We start from the raw sequence: 14,920 nt of genomic DNA on the forward strand, positions 1-14,920 counted from the left end.
CACAACAGGGGGAATAACTAATGTAGTCTCAAGAAAACGCCTCACTTGCTGGAGTGTGGGCGATGTTCATTTGAATACCATTGATTTTATCCCCGTCACAACTCCCACTGGGACTAATTCTGCAGAGTTAATTGATCAGGGTCCTCTTTATTGTAAATGTAACAAGACAGAAGAAACTCTGACAATGTGTACCTGCAAGCCCTGGATAGAACAAAAGACCTAATGGGAGACTTCAGACACCTCCGGTGCTTTTATAAGTGAGCCGATTGAGACGTCAGCTCGGCTCTGCAGAGAGTTTGAGGCCCACTTCAAAAACATTAAGGTGCCTACTGCTCTGAGCTAACAGAGTGTCTGCCTTGACATCCTTCTTTTAGCAGATAAATTAAACTTTTCTTATGCCTTGAGAACATTTTGGACCGTGATAATGGTTCCATTTGTGCAACAATATCAGGAGATTATTCAGACATAATGTGTGATAAAAAGAATTAGGTGTTGCATCCTCTCTAATTATAAGTAAATATTTTCAAAGCTCCATTGGAGTTGAATAAAAGCTGCAGGCTTCTTTACCACAGCGGCCACCAATTAAAATTGAAGGGTATAAAAGAGTCTTCTAAGAGGACAGTAATTGCAAATCCAGTTGAAACTAATTTCCTTAAAGCTTGGCCCTCGCATGCTTTTAATGTTCATCAGAGCTAAATCTTTTCGGTTTCAGACCAGTGCTACTATTTTATTGGCCGATCTTTTGCGTTTTTTCTTTTCTTTTTTTTGTCCAGAACCACTAAAGTACTTTATTAAATGCACACTCTGACTATTTGAATGTAAAACAAATTGATGAAGGCCCACTGACGGAGGATCCAACTGCAAGACGCCATGCTCAGCAGGGAGCCCACAGACAACAGGGAGGAAGCTGATCGTGGATGAGAAAGCCGGCAGCTTATATTGTGTTTTTGATGGCAGCGTAATGATAATAATAATAATCTCAGGGAGATTGGACACGGTTCTCAGTGCAGTCCCATCACCTTTGCTGACGTGATTACAAGTAGATTTAAAAATTCATAATGGCCCTCACATGTCCCGGCCCTGCACTGAATTGTAAATGCAGCATGATGTAAACAACAACCGGAAGAGCAGTCGAGGCGGAAAACACACTTGATCTTTAATGCAAATTAAATCTTTGTGTTTGGATTTCATTCTCAGTATGTAGGAGTTGTATAAGAATACCGTGTGAGGGACGTGTTTGGTCTTAAGCTGTTGCTTGGAGGCAGATATCTTGAAATACTGAACATGGGAGCAGTGCGTTAGGCCATCTGAAACTATACTGAAAACACCAAGCTGTGTTTCTATGGAAACATATGGTAAAGCAATTAAAAAAGTATATTTTAAAGTGAGTGTTTTGGTTGTAGATGCACATCCAACAAACTCTAGTTGTTCTCTATAGTTTGACTCAAAACTCCAAAATTGTGAGGCGTAGGAGCACGACGTTCGGCTTTTCCTCCGTGTTACCGGCACCCAGAGCTCACCCGCCGATCAAAGTCCACCGGTAACATGGATATCGTTGATTGCACAAACCACCCACACCATTTTCCAACACCCCTCCTACAAATTCCATCCACTTTTTCACTAAATATATCCTGAAAGTATTTTTCTATTGCAGTTTTTCTGTAATTGGTCACCAAATTCTTGCAGGCGTAGCATTTCTTCCATAAACCACAAAACCTCTTAGATTTATGTGCAATTGAAACCAAATTTAGATGATACATGCATATACAGTATCAAATATCCTGCAACACTTGATGACATTTCACCTACAGGTGGAGCTGCAGCAATTTAAATAGCTATAAAATAATCCAAAGTGATAATATTCTCAGAGAAAGTATATAGAGCGTTGGTACCGGTGTGTGCCCCCTGATTGCTTTCTAGTTTTATTTGATTCTACCCGATTCATTCAGACTGTGCTCTGCACGGGTCACTACACAGTCTGCAGCTGTGAGTTCTGTGTGAGCGGACGGCGGGTACAGCGACTGCTCCATAAAAGAATAAAATGGCACAGAAGAAAGTAGTAATAGTTAAAGGTATATTACACCACTAAAGAAAAAAACATACAATTTGGTTCCCTGGACCCATAAAAGTTTATGTTCTATGACTGGAACTGTTGTTAATGAAATGAAATGTTAAAACTTATACTCTGATAGAAGCCACCAAGAAAATATACTGTCACAGTCGCTGTAAGATTTACCAGAAGAATCCCTGGGTAGGAAAACCTGAGTGATGAGTTTCACTAAAGAGAACTATGTGAGGGTTGAAAATATGAGATTTCTTTGCTCTCTTTATTGTGAAGAAATAGTCAAAATGAGATGTACGATGACAGTTTATTGGGATTTTATGTGTCTGAAATCAAAAGAGAAATAGCAGTGGTACAGATAGTGTTAGAGACAATAAATCCTGAATACCAGTTAGAACAGATGAAGTGTATATATAATACAAATCAAGTGGTCAAAATGTTTTATATCGAATGACTTGGAAGATTCATTCAGCGGTCTGTCTTTGCGCTTCTCGGCTGAGCATGTGTCTTGTATTTTTATGAGTTTCTTACCCACTGAGACGTGTAATTTAGATTAACGGATTTGTAATTTAATTCTGACAGACATCAAAAAATAATACCAGTGCTATTTCACTGATACTAATTTATTTTCCTTTTACATATTTACTAGCTTTTGCCTTTTCGGGAGCTTATACAGCTGAAGTCCTGCTTCTGTTTTATGAACCTCTGTTAGTCATACGGCACAGGGTTTAATCAATCTGTAGGTCTGCGGAGATGAACTATGGGATTTTCTGCTTATTTTGTAGCTCTTGCTCGTCATTTCTGACATAACGAAATAACCTCAGTATCACCTTTGAGTTGTTTAGACAGACTAAAATGTAAAGAAAACCTTAATGCAAATATAGAGAACTCAAAAGATAAAAATCAAAATGAAAATTGTGGAAATATTAAAGCATCTTGCAATGTTTAGGAGTAACTGCCCCTAGTTTGTTAATTCTGCTTGCCGTGACAGCTAGAGGTGACGACGTGCTTTCTGCACATCCTTTTTAAAAAATTGTTATCCAGCAGCTCGTTGTGTCTTCAAAGATATTTATTTTGATCCCACAGATATCGTCTGTCTGGCCAGAATGATAAAATGTTTGCTTGGGACAAAACAAAACATATTTCAACAGACCAAACTAACTGCCCTTGCTCTGCTCTTCTTCGTTGGTGAAATGTCCTCTGCGATTTTGAGCTATTTGTTCGAAAACCATAAATCCTGAGAAATTGTGTTGGCGTATACATTTTTGCGAATTTTTGAAGGGCTGAAGTAGAATAATTCCACCACACACGTAATATAAAAGCTTAAATATGATATATATAAAAAAAGAATATAAAAAAAAACGTTAAATGTCAGCTGGGATAGCTGAAAACGTATAAAAGATCTAAAAATGCTGATTTAATTCCAAGTCTTGTGACCCGTCTAAAGTGTGTTTGACCACTTATTACTTGTGTATGTGACACGGATTAGTTTGTTTTTTCTGCATGCTGCTGGAAACGCTGCAAAAGTGCAACATACTTTCAGCAAAAATCCATCCAATGATTAGATTTTTCTTTGCTGTTGTGCTGAGGTCACAACATGGGGCAAGTTAACTCAGAACCATGTCTGAATGAGGCTATGAGGTATCCTGCTGTCCTAACCTCCAAAATAAAAATGCATTGTGGAACAAAGGCTAGTGGATCGCAAGCTAGGAAGCTCAGAAGCGGTGCAGGATTTGGGGTCTTTATGAACGCCTGTCAGCAGCTTAGACTCATACATGGTCTTATAGAACAAAAGCCCCACCGGCACACAGCTTCCTACCAGTATTTTTGGATTCCCTCCGAGTCTTCATCCCTTGTACCTCCCTGCTGTAGCATCAAAGTATCACCTAGTCTCCGGATTTGCAGGAAGGTGGCTGCCAGCCACCTCGTCTGTTGACCGTGTTGACTACAAAGCAGCTGCTTAAAGCTGACTCAGGATTTCACAGCTTAAATTTCTCTCACTTGCCACTCACTCTTTAATTTTTAAGAGCCTGTGATTTTTCCGAGGCCTCTCCGGCACGGCGGTAAATGGCCTGGGACGGTGTGACATCCAGTTTCAGATGGCATTGACCGCAGCTTGATGAAGGTGGAGGACGCGGTGCTATTTCCATCTCAGTCTATCAGTGGGAAAGAGGTCGGCATGGAAGAGTTCAACTCTCCAAAGATAGAGAGGGAGATGCTGGGGAGAGAGCGAAGAGGATAGAAAGAAAGGGAACGTGGGAGACAAAGATGGAGTGTGACTGTTTGTGTGTGAGAGAGAAAAGGCAAGACGGGGAGAGACAGTGATAAGTTGACATGGGGGAAGAGAGATGTGACAAGCGGAGAGAAAGAGATGCTCAATCAGTGCTGTCAGGCTTTCTGGCTATCAGACACAGCCGTTGGAGACTGCAGGCAGTGCTATTGACGACGGGCTGCCTCACTAGGACAGCTAGGCGTCCATGTTTTCAGCAGTGCTGACTATAAAATCAATGGGCTCATTTGTGCACGCTGCTCGAATATGTTTCATTACACATCTCATGATTTTTATTGCACACGCCTGTGTCGAGAGTAGAGGATGGAAGATTATTTCAAATGTGTAAATACACTGATTTGATTATGCAGCACATAAAATCTCTGTTTGTTTATTTGTTGCTATCAATCTGTTGAACACATGCTCCTTGTCAAAAGACGAGTAAAAAAAACAAAACAGCCGGAAGCTCTGTATTTTTTTTCTCTCCAGGAGGTAACAAAAATAGCGAATTAAAGCAAAACACCTCAGCTGTGATCGACACCTCTGATAATTTTCAGTGTTTTTTGTTCCCGCAGCCGTGGACACCACCAAGGACCCGTGCCAGAATGTGAAGTGCAGCCGCCATAAGGTGTGCGTCGCTCAGGGCTACCAGAGGGCCATGTGTGTCAATCGCAAGAAACTGGAGCACAGGTAGGTGGACTCCTGAAGTCAGAGGGAGGCTTGTTTAGTGTTCGCGAGACATGCCGCCACACTTTAGACGATTTCTGCGCAGACAGGAGAGACATTTCTGTGGTGTTGGTGTCAACAGCTGTTAGCTGTGTGTCAGTTAAAAGCCTTTCAGTGTCTGCTTGTGAGAGCTATTGATTAAATTCAGCACCAGGGCCAGAGAGTGTCATGAGTCAGGAGTGATGCCATTTCTCATGCTGAACAATGCATGACTGAATTCTTAATGTTGTAAATTAAATATAATACTTGAATTAATAGTATTGAAAATACAGACATTTAGATAGATTGTTAAAAAAGAAGATTTCAGTGTTTCAAAATTCAATGGTATTTAAATGTCAACATTAATGATTCAGTGGTGATTAAACTTCAAACTTTGGCTTTTAGTTGCTTGTAAGATTTAAATCTTGATGGCCATTATTTGTCCTTATCTATGGTGCCACTTGAATTACAGTAATGCTCCTATACCAAAGAAAGAGATACTAGCTCAATGGGTGACAATTAATGTCAAGAGTATATACCTTCTGATTTATTAATGCTGAAATAAAAGGTGACTCCTCATGATCTAATCTAATGCATGATGTATTATGAACTCCTGTGGCTCAGTTTGAATTAAAAATGAAGCCACTTTTACTTAAAACTACATGGTTCATCAGTTTGTTAACTTATACATTTATGAGTTGAGACAGACTAAAATGAACATGAAAATGGACAAAGTCTTCTCAGCTCAGTGCATTTGATAATCCTCACCACCGGGTTTGTGTTTGTGCACCACGTACTGTATGAAACTGTGTATTGATGTGCGCCCCAAACTCTTTGTTCATGCATTCAGATAGAGTAACCTGATCGGCGCAGCTGAGAGGCAAAACACATCAATGTCAGAATCTAGTTGAAATATGGGAACGTTCAGACAGCTACGATATCTCCCATTTGACAAAATCACCATCGTAGTTTCGAGGTATCATGTGGGACATTTCCACATTACAATGTCTGGATGTATGTTATGGAGTTGTGTTTTTACTTTATCCCAACTGGTTCCAACTATTTCAAACGTAGAGAAATCCGTTATTTTAATCGAGGTATTGGTGCATTTAATGACGCCTTTTCCCCTTCGAGCATGAGTCAGCTTTTTTACAATATACTTCCTGGTTGTTTTTAATTTCACTGGATGAAGGATTTGAGTCATCTAGATCTTATTTATCAGAGAAACAAGCTCAGCAAACGTCGGAAAAACCTCAATTTTGTCACAACTTCGGACACAGGGAAGGAAGACTCAAATGCACGACGCCAGAAACAAATGTAAAGTGTAAAAAAACAATACTTTACTTCAAAAAACATATAATCAATCATGCGGATCATTCTGTAAAAACATGAACTTCTGGATCTTAAGTTATCAGAGTAAAAAGCTGAGCAAACGTTAGGGGCAACTCCGCTCGCAGCTCCTCCAGGAAGCTTGTTGTCCACCGAGAAGCAACACAGATTTTATTGAGTCTTTAGTGCTCAGCTGTTCTATTTATTGTCACTAAGCAACAGTGTTCTTACGTCTCAAACCACATGAATGTGAAGTACACTGTGTGCTTGACCCCCCATGGCAAAATAATCATTTATTGAACTACCCATGTTGATAATAGAGAAGCTTTAGATGAGTTGGGCTGAAACCATGACAGCAAAGCATAACACTTTAACATTTTGGTCATTTAATACAATGTAAAACTGGGATTTATAGTGTTTCAAATGCTCCCCCTTTCACGTAGACCCTTTAGTTTTCTGTGGTAAACTTCACTGAATAGTATCTATCTATTCCATTCATTCTGCTTTGACTGGAAAACAAATGAGCAGGGTTGCAGCCTGAAAAGAATTAATGGAGTGAATTATTACTACCTTCAAAGACTATCTGCTGCAACAGGCGTTTATCTTTTTCAATAAAGTGCTTCATTTACAGAGTCCCTCCAGAGATGAGAGACACTGTGTCGAATAATGGGTAATAAGCACAAACGCAACCACACTAAACCATCCCGGCATCATTAAGTAGCACAGCCTCAGAAGTTGTACTGCAGAGCGTAATGCTTATGCTTTCTGAACATGAAGTCAATCACCGTGTGAGAGGAAAGCAAGCGAGGGGGATTTTACCAAGCAGTGTGTTCAAATATTAAGAGGCAATGCAGACAATTCTGGTTTTATTTACCCAAGATATCAACATCTGAGGTTTCTATTGGCATTTCACCACAGTGAAAGTACAGCAACGTGTCCTGTTGCATTAAATTATAATTTATTTTGCAGATTCTTTTGTCCAAAGCGACTTACAGTAAGTGCATTCAAAACTTGACAGGAACAAGAGCGAGATGTCATCAGAAAATGGAAGTTTATTCCTCTCAAACAAGCAAATAAAAGCATTGTTCAGTGCAAAGACTAGTTTTCTGTTAGGTTTTAAAGAAACAAGACATAAGTAAGTGTGGTGTCAAGATGTGAGTTTCTTAGCTGGGCAGTGACTTTCATTCGACCACTGTGGAAGACAGACATTGTCTGTTACTCTAGACAATCAACAGAACTCTCTGTCAAGAGAAAGAGTCACCATGAGAGCTGTTGACAGTGAGTATCGTGGTCACTGTTTCTGGAAAGAGATGCTACTCTTGAGTTTTTAGCCATATTAGCGGCGTGAATCTAGGAGAGACAATGTTCTCCTGGATGGATTGGCATGCAATTCATTCACGTCTCCCTCACAGTATTTTGAAACAACTTTGCTAACTTTTCCTCTAGCGCCATCATCCAGTCAAAATTTTACGCTTAAATAAAATCGGTCATGTCATACCTGCTGATTTTTAGCGTGTGTTAGCATTGTCATTGTGAGCATGTTAGCATGCTGACATTAGCATTTAGCAGCACAGCCTCGCAGAGCTACTATCGTGTCTGAAGACTAAATGTTAAATGTAATTGTTCAGTGCTGTGAGCAACAGAAACAGAATCCCATTCACCTCTGTTGTATTGGGGCGGCATCTCAGTGACAGATATCCTAAAAGCCTGGGGAAAATAGAACTATCTTCATGGCTAGATACGGGTAGAAAAATGTTTCTTTCTGTTATTTGAATGGACTGACATTTTTAACGTTCCCTTTTTTCCCTGTCATATTCAGAGTCAAACAGTCAGAGCAGCTGGAAACTCATGAAAGCAGCTGCAAGCCTTGTCCTGTTGCTGCCTCCTCACCTGTATGTGGCTCTGATGGACACAACTACGCCTCTGAGGTAAAACAAATATATTATACCAGCATCTCACTTCTAAAGCACTGTACGTTTTACTTGGACAATTTTTCTTCGGCTTTATTACTGGATTCTGCCACCATAAAAACCATGAAACAAAATGGAAAGCGCCCGTGTCATCGTTTTAAATAATGAGAGGAGTCCAGTCAAGAGCTGTTTCCTGCTGCGCTGACATATACGTGGATGCAGCAGGGCAGCACAGTTCATCACTGCTCTTGGGAGGAGGCGCACCGGCTCAACATGGCCGTATGATTAATGACTGACGTTGTTTTGAGCTGCATCATCGTACACTGGCTGCTGCCAGGACTCAATATTGATTTATGTATAGTTTTTAATTTTGACCTTGCAAGAGAAGACGGCGGAAAAAATGACAACTCATTCTTGCAGCCTTTCCCGAAGTGCAGCGTCTCATCTGAATGAGCAATCTCTCTTTTTCCTGCGGTCACCTCCATAAATATTTTAACTGCATCTCTCTCTTTCTCCTCACAGTGTAAGCTGGAGCAGCAGGCTTGCCTCATCGGCAAAGAGCTGAGCATCATGTGTGCTGGCTTCTGCCCCTGTGCCACAGCTTCTGTTGCCCTCACAAATACTGACGCAAAACGTGGCAAGTCAACTTTTTTCTTCACCTTCTACTATTCAATTTTGGACAACTTCCTGTCTGCATCACTGTTATCTCTTTCATGAGTCAAGGTTTCAAAAAAACTAAGCTATTATGCACCACACATATTTTAAATTAGATTGTACGTATGTTTCAGATGATGCTATGCTATAACAATACACTGTATATTTTATATATACTGTATATTACATTATATTTTTGCTCTCTGTGGTTGTGTTCATCAATATATTATTTTTTCTGATATTTGCGTGTTTGTCTTAGTTGTAGTGTGTCGGTGGAATTGTTTTGTTTTTGTTTTTCCTATTACTTTAATGTTATTCATTTTTGTTCCTATTATATGTTAGGACCCCCTCGAAAACGAGATGGTTCATCTCAACGGGTTTATCCTTATGAATAAACTAGTACAAACAAACACACAGCATACCGTCAGTAGGATAGGAACAATCAACCCAATGCTCCACGTTTGAATCAATACTCAACAATTTCACAGATTACTGTTAGCCAAATACCTCCCGCGTGGTTAAACTGCTCGTTCAATCATGTAGTGATTAATTATTTAGAGTGTACACTATCTATCATTGCAGCCAAACACTATTGATTGTCCAAGCTCTTGGGCACGTAAAGATGCCGATTGATCAGAAGGATGAAATATTACTTTAGTTTTTCATCTGTAGCCTGGAATAAGTGCTTAGAGACTGACATTGTATTTCTATTAGATAACAGTAATTTTCTGCTGTTGAGTTAATTGCGAAATAATGTTTTCTTTGAGTGGCAGATCATACACTTATAAATGACAACAAGAACAGTACACCTTGTCAGCGTTACAGTGAGGGAAAGCTGTGCCTTAGATTCTGTGAATCAGTAAGAGCAATAGGAAGCCTGCCTGTTGGGAAGGTGAGTGAAATTGCTGTTAAGCGTCTGCCAAAGTTTTGAATGCTGGGATTCCCTTGTTTTTGCTCTCTCAGAGAGCTGCACCGGCCAGGACCTGGCAGACCTTGGCGACCGCCTGAGAGACTGGTTCCAACTCCTTCATGGAAACGCAAAGCAAAATAACTCTGGCAAGCTCGGAGCTGGCACCGCATCAGGTGAGAAACTCACAAAGCGGCTTTTTTTGCTCAGACTTACAACTCAATTGTCTACGCAAAGAAATGTAGTATGAATAGAAAGAAACTAAAATGCCATGTAAATGATTCATAACAGCGCTGGACAAGAGCCTTGTAGCCAGCTGCAAGGACTCCATTGGCTGGATGTTCTCGAGGCTGGACACCAACAGTGACTTGTATCTGGACCAAGCTGAGCTAGCTGCTATTAACCTGGACAAATACGAGGTCTGCATCCGACCCTTCTTCAACTCCTGCGACAGCTACAAAGATGGGAAGGTCTCTACGGCGGAGTGGTGCCTCTGCTTCTGGAGAGAAAGTGAGTGAAGGGATCTCCACTATTTTTGGGTGCAATCTCTTAGTGTGTGTAAATAATAGCAAAGTTACATCACAGGGAAATAGAGGGTATGCAATGACGTACATTTCTTCCACCACTGGGCGGTAAAACAAGCCTGCTGTGGCTGCTAAACACATGAGTATCTTTAAAAACCACTCAATAAACTGTCTGTAGATGTTGAAATGTGACACAGTATGTATGTATTTGTACCTCGACACCAGAGAAGTAACTAGAGAAATAGTTTGACATTTTGGGAAATATGCTTATTCACTTTCCAGCTGAGAGTTGGATCAGAATATCGATACCTCTCTTATACCTGTGTGTTAAGTATCTAGGATCTAGGATCAGGATCAGAAAGTGATTAGTTTAGATTAAAGACTGGAAGCGGAGGGGAAGAAGAATAACTCTGGCAAGCTTGGAGCTGGTAAAGCTTCAGGTTAGAAAGGTTTATACTCAGACTTACAACTAAACTGTCTGTGCAAAGATCGCCTCCTGGCTCCAGCTCCATATTTATTACACAGATGTGAAAGTGGTATCAACTTTTTCATTAAGCTCCCTGCAAGAAAGTGACTAACCGTATTTCCTAAAATGTTGAATTATTCCTTTAACCAAGTCTGAGAGGCTACATGCTATTAATGCAAAGCAGGATTTTCTTTGGACTAATCGACATCTTCAAAAGCACATTCAGTTTTTTGGTGGTTTCTCTTTAACCTTAGGCAGTTTGTCCGAACTTATGCTTGAATTTTCCATCCATTCTATCCGTTTTCCACCGCCGTATATCCAGTTCTGACATTATTACCAGACACGATCTGCAGTTCCTCCCTGCTGAGAACAATCTTGGCAAGACCTCTTTTATCTGAGTCATCTGCCAGAATCACATTTTTAAATCGAAAGTCCTTCTTCATGGCCTCGTTGAACCCACGTAGTTTTGTGTCACTCCCCTGGGCCAAAAAGACTTTCTGGTCACAACTCGGCTCTCGTTCTGTCCAAGTGTCCAACACATACAGCTACAGATCCATCATTGATCTTTGGCCTCAGCTGTAACTGTAGCTTGAACATGGTGTTCCCTGTGGACAATCCCTGATTAGCACAGAAGTACAAAAACAAAGCATCCCTGTGTTTTCCACAGAGAAAATATTGTTTTTGCTCTGCACAACAGGCAGTCACATAGATATACAAATTCTCATCTGCTAGTATAGTCCAAGCCTGAATCCCAAACCTTTGCCTTTCTCATCTTATTTTTGATCTATTTAATTTGGAGCACTATTATTTATTTATCCCCCCGCCCCCATATCACTTGGTTTGTCTGTGTGTGATAGAATGTGAAAGTATGTATACTAGATGTCCAGTGTCATCTTTTGTGTAAAACTCATATTTGAATATTAATACATTTGATACAAGTCATTCTTTTTTCTTTTTTTTTACTAAAATATTCAGATCGCTTCACTTTCTTCACAATTTGTCATGTTGCAGCCTGGAATTAAAATGTTCCCCTCATCAATCTAATCTCTAAACTCAATACGCCATTGTGACAATGCAAAAACAGGATTTTAGAAATGCATGTTGTTAAAAGAATAAATTAAAAACACCTTTGCAATGACACTTGAAATGTTGCTCAGGTGCTTCTCATTTCTCTTAATCCTCTTTAAGTTGTTTCCACACCTTCATTGGAGTCCACCTGTGGTGAGTTCAGCTGACATGATCTGGAGAGGCACACACACCTGTCTATATAAGTCTCAGTCTCTATATTCAGTGTGAATACATTCTCTATGCACTGTATCACAGTCTTTAGAAAAGATGCTCTAATTGTGCAGCATCAGCTTTGACCAATTTACCAATGTTATTATTGTTTTCTTTTCCTACAAAGAATATCAATTGAGAAGATATTTCTGTTTTTGAGGTATAAAAATGAAAAGCTTTTGTCAGCTGCATACAAGCTGAAAGCTGATTACCTGACATACATGAGAGAAATGTAGCACAAGATCATATAACTATTTATTTTTTAAAAGCTGGTGTGCTTTTGAATACTCATTTATAAATGAAAGCTTACTTTTGAAGCCATGTCCCTGACATTTTATGTGTAGGTCATGCTGTGAAATGTAAAAGGAAGAGGTGTCTCTATGGATGTTACCTACACTCACACTGCTTTTTCAACTGTGCTCATTTGCAACATCTGCACCTTTTGACCTTCACTAAACAAATGCAGGATATTTCCGGCAGTAACCTCATTTGCACACGGATCATTACATTGATCAGGCATTTAACCTGCATGCAATAGATTACACGAACTGCCTGATCAATTTTTCATTACTAGCTGTACCAAGCGGCATTTATAATCCATTAAGTGATAAGGGTTTTATGATAATGATATGGCACAGTAGGTCACGCTACATGTATAGAAATTATTACAATTTAACAAGCATTTCCCTTTATGACTTTACAATGACGTCTCAGAGAACTGATAATGTTCTGTGTAAGTTTTCTGCAAACACAACTGGAAAGCTGTGAAAATCTACTAATACTGGGGAAGGTTTTATCGCCTGGGGGGGTCAATACAAAGTGTCTTTTTCTTCTTTGTTTCTATTTCTATCACTTCTAGAGGTTCAGCTCATTTCCTTGTCATTCTCAGACTGCATCCATATGTTCTTTCATCGAAGCTCGCGATCGATCGGGCTCAGAGGGAATGAAATATAAGACTTCTAAAACAAATCAATGTGGGGAAAAAAGTGCAATTATGAAGAGCATTGATTGAGATAAAGTTTGGGGGATAGCAGTTTTAGGGATCTTCTGTCATCACTTTTTTTTCTTTTTATTCTCACAGAGCCGCCGTGCCTCGCCGAGCTGGAGAGGATCCAAGTGCAGGAGGCGACTAAGAAGAAGCCTGGTACATTTTTTCATTTCTCACAGCAGTATTGTGAAGTTCAAGAAACGTTTGATTGAACACTGCCTTTGCGTAGGAAAACCTTTTTAAACTCACTTCAGATCCTTTCAAAGCCACACAATGCCATATAGCTAGCCTTGAAGTGCATCATCATGTGCCATGTGCCCGTGCACTCGCTCCACGTCTCTGGTTGTACTTACGTAATAAAGCCCGGAGCAGCAGGCGAGAAGCTGAAGGAGGCTCATTTAATAGATCACAAGCGCACGTCTCGGGTTAGGTCCTAATCAGGCTGAGGGGAAGATTAGAGGGCAGCGCTGGCTTTAGGAAAGAGTGAGGCTAACTTGCTAGTTTGGCTCCCTGAGAAACCCTTCAGTATCTACCCAACATGCAACACAGCTGCTTTTCACTCCTCTGCTCCAAAACCAGAGAAATGTTCTTCCATCCCCGAGGCCCACTCGTCTCATTGCTTGTGTTTTCTCTAGTTTTCACGGTAGTGAAGGGGGGGGGGGGGGGGGGGAATTCAGTGCTTGTTAGAGAACTTCTCTTTGGGTTTGACAAGAGTCTCCTGAGGGAGGCTGAAACAGTGGCGCTCTGTCACTGAGGCTGTCACGACATTCTTACATGCCACTCTGGCAGCACAAGGAAATACCAACGCATACTGTATTAAATCACATCCACCAGCATGTGCATGTTGTGTAAAACAAACAGGAAAAGCTTTCTCTGTCTCCGTGGTATTCTGTGCCAAATATCAGCCTCTCTATCCTGATTGATGGTTTTATCACAGGTTCGCCAAGGCGTGCTGGCATTTCTCGTTTATGCTGCGCTCATCTCAGGCATCAGCATGAGGCAGCTTTGTGTGCAGAGGATATCAATATTTAACTACTAGGCATGTGTGTGTGTGTGTGTGTGTGTGTGTGTGTGTAGGGATGTACATTCCCAGCTGCGATGAGGACGGTTACTACAGGAAAGTGCAGTGTGACCAAAGCCGAGGGGAGTGCTGGTGCGTCGACCAGCATGGTGGAGAGATGATGGGCACTAGAATCCATGGCAACCCCGACTGCGGTAAGCGACGGGGGGCATTAAACAGATATTTCTCACACTGTACACAGCATGAAATCTCTCATTCCTGAAGTCATTTTCTGCTTGTAATTGAGTACTTGAAGTCATATTTTCTCAAAACATGAAAATATTTGCCAGTGCAGTGCAATTATAACTTGTTTCCAATGCAATTCAATGTGTTTTTAATTTATTTTTAATGCTTTAATGTTTGAAAAACACATTATTTCTGTCATGCTATCCGTCTGAATACACTTGTATTCACTCTCGTTTTAGCGCCTGTCTCTTTAAGACCCCGTCCGAAAAAGTCTGTTCCCCAGTCCGCTCTGATTGTTTTCGGATCTTCTGTATCCGTGCTCTCGGCGTCTCTGCGTTGTCATTACAGCCGGGGGGATGGCTGTAACGGCACTATAGCGCCACTTTCTACCTGTATATGTATAGTTGTGACATCACAAAGTCCTGACACCTCGTTTAAAGGCAAAGCTTTAAACGAGCTTGTGTTCATTTCTCTGTGGATTGAGCGTTTTAATACTTGTACAGGATTTATTATCAACACAAGATGGAAGTCTCAATCTTTACAAATTCAAGGTTTTTTATTTTTATTTTATTGCACTGACCT

General features: G+C 40.5%; 1 protein-coding gene across 1 annotated transcript in view; it reads left to right on the forward strand.

Annotated features, from left to right (window-relative positions):
- Positions 1–14,920, forward strand: part of LOC115024156 (testican-2) — a 37,998-nt gene that overhangs the window by 20,824 nt on the left and 2,254 nt on the right. The window contains exons 4-10 of the mRNA XM_029455483.1: positions 4,907–5,021; positions 8,185–8,293; positions 8,798–8,912; positions 9,893–10,012; positions 10,128–10,346; positions 13,186–13,248; positions 14,170–14,307. Of these exons, the coding sequence (XP_029311343.1) occupies positions 4,907–5,021; positions 8,185–8,293; positions 8,798–8,912; positions 9,893–10,012; positions 10,128–10,346; positions 13,186–13,248; positions 14,170–14,307 (879 nt within the window). The remainder of the gene's footprint in view (positions 1–4,906; positions 5,022–8,184; positions 8,294–8,797; positions 8,913–9,892; positions 10,013–10,127; positions 10,347–13,185; positions 13,249–14,169; positions 14,308–14,920) is intronic.

This window comes from Cottoperca gobio, chromosome 19 (assembly GCF_900634415.1).
Source record: "Cottoperca gobio chromosome 19, fCotGob3.1, whole genome shotgun sequence".
In the NCBI taxonomy this organism is placed as follows: domain Eukaryota; kingdom Metazoa; phylum Chordata; class Actinopteri; order Perciformes; family Bovichtidae; genus Cottoperca; species Cottoperca gobio.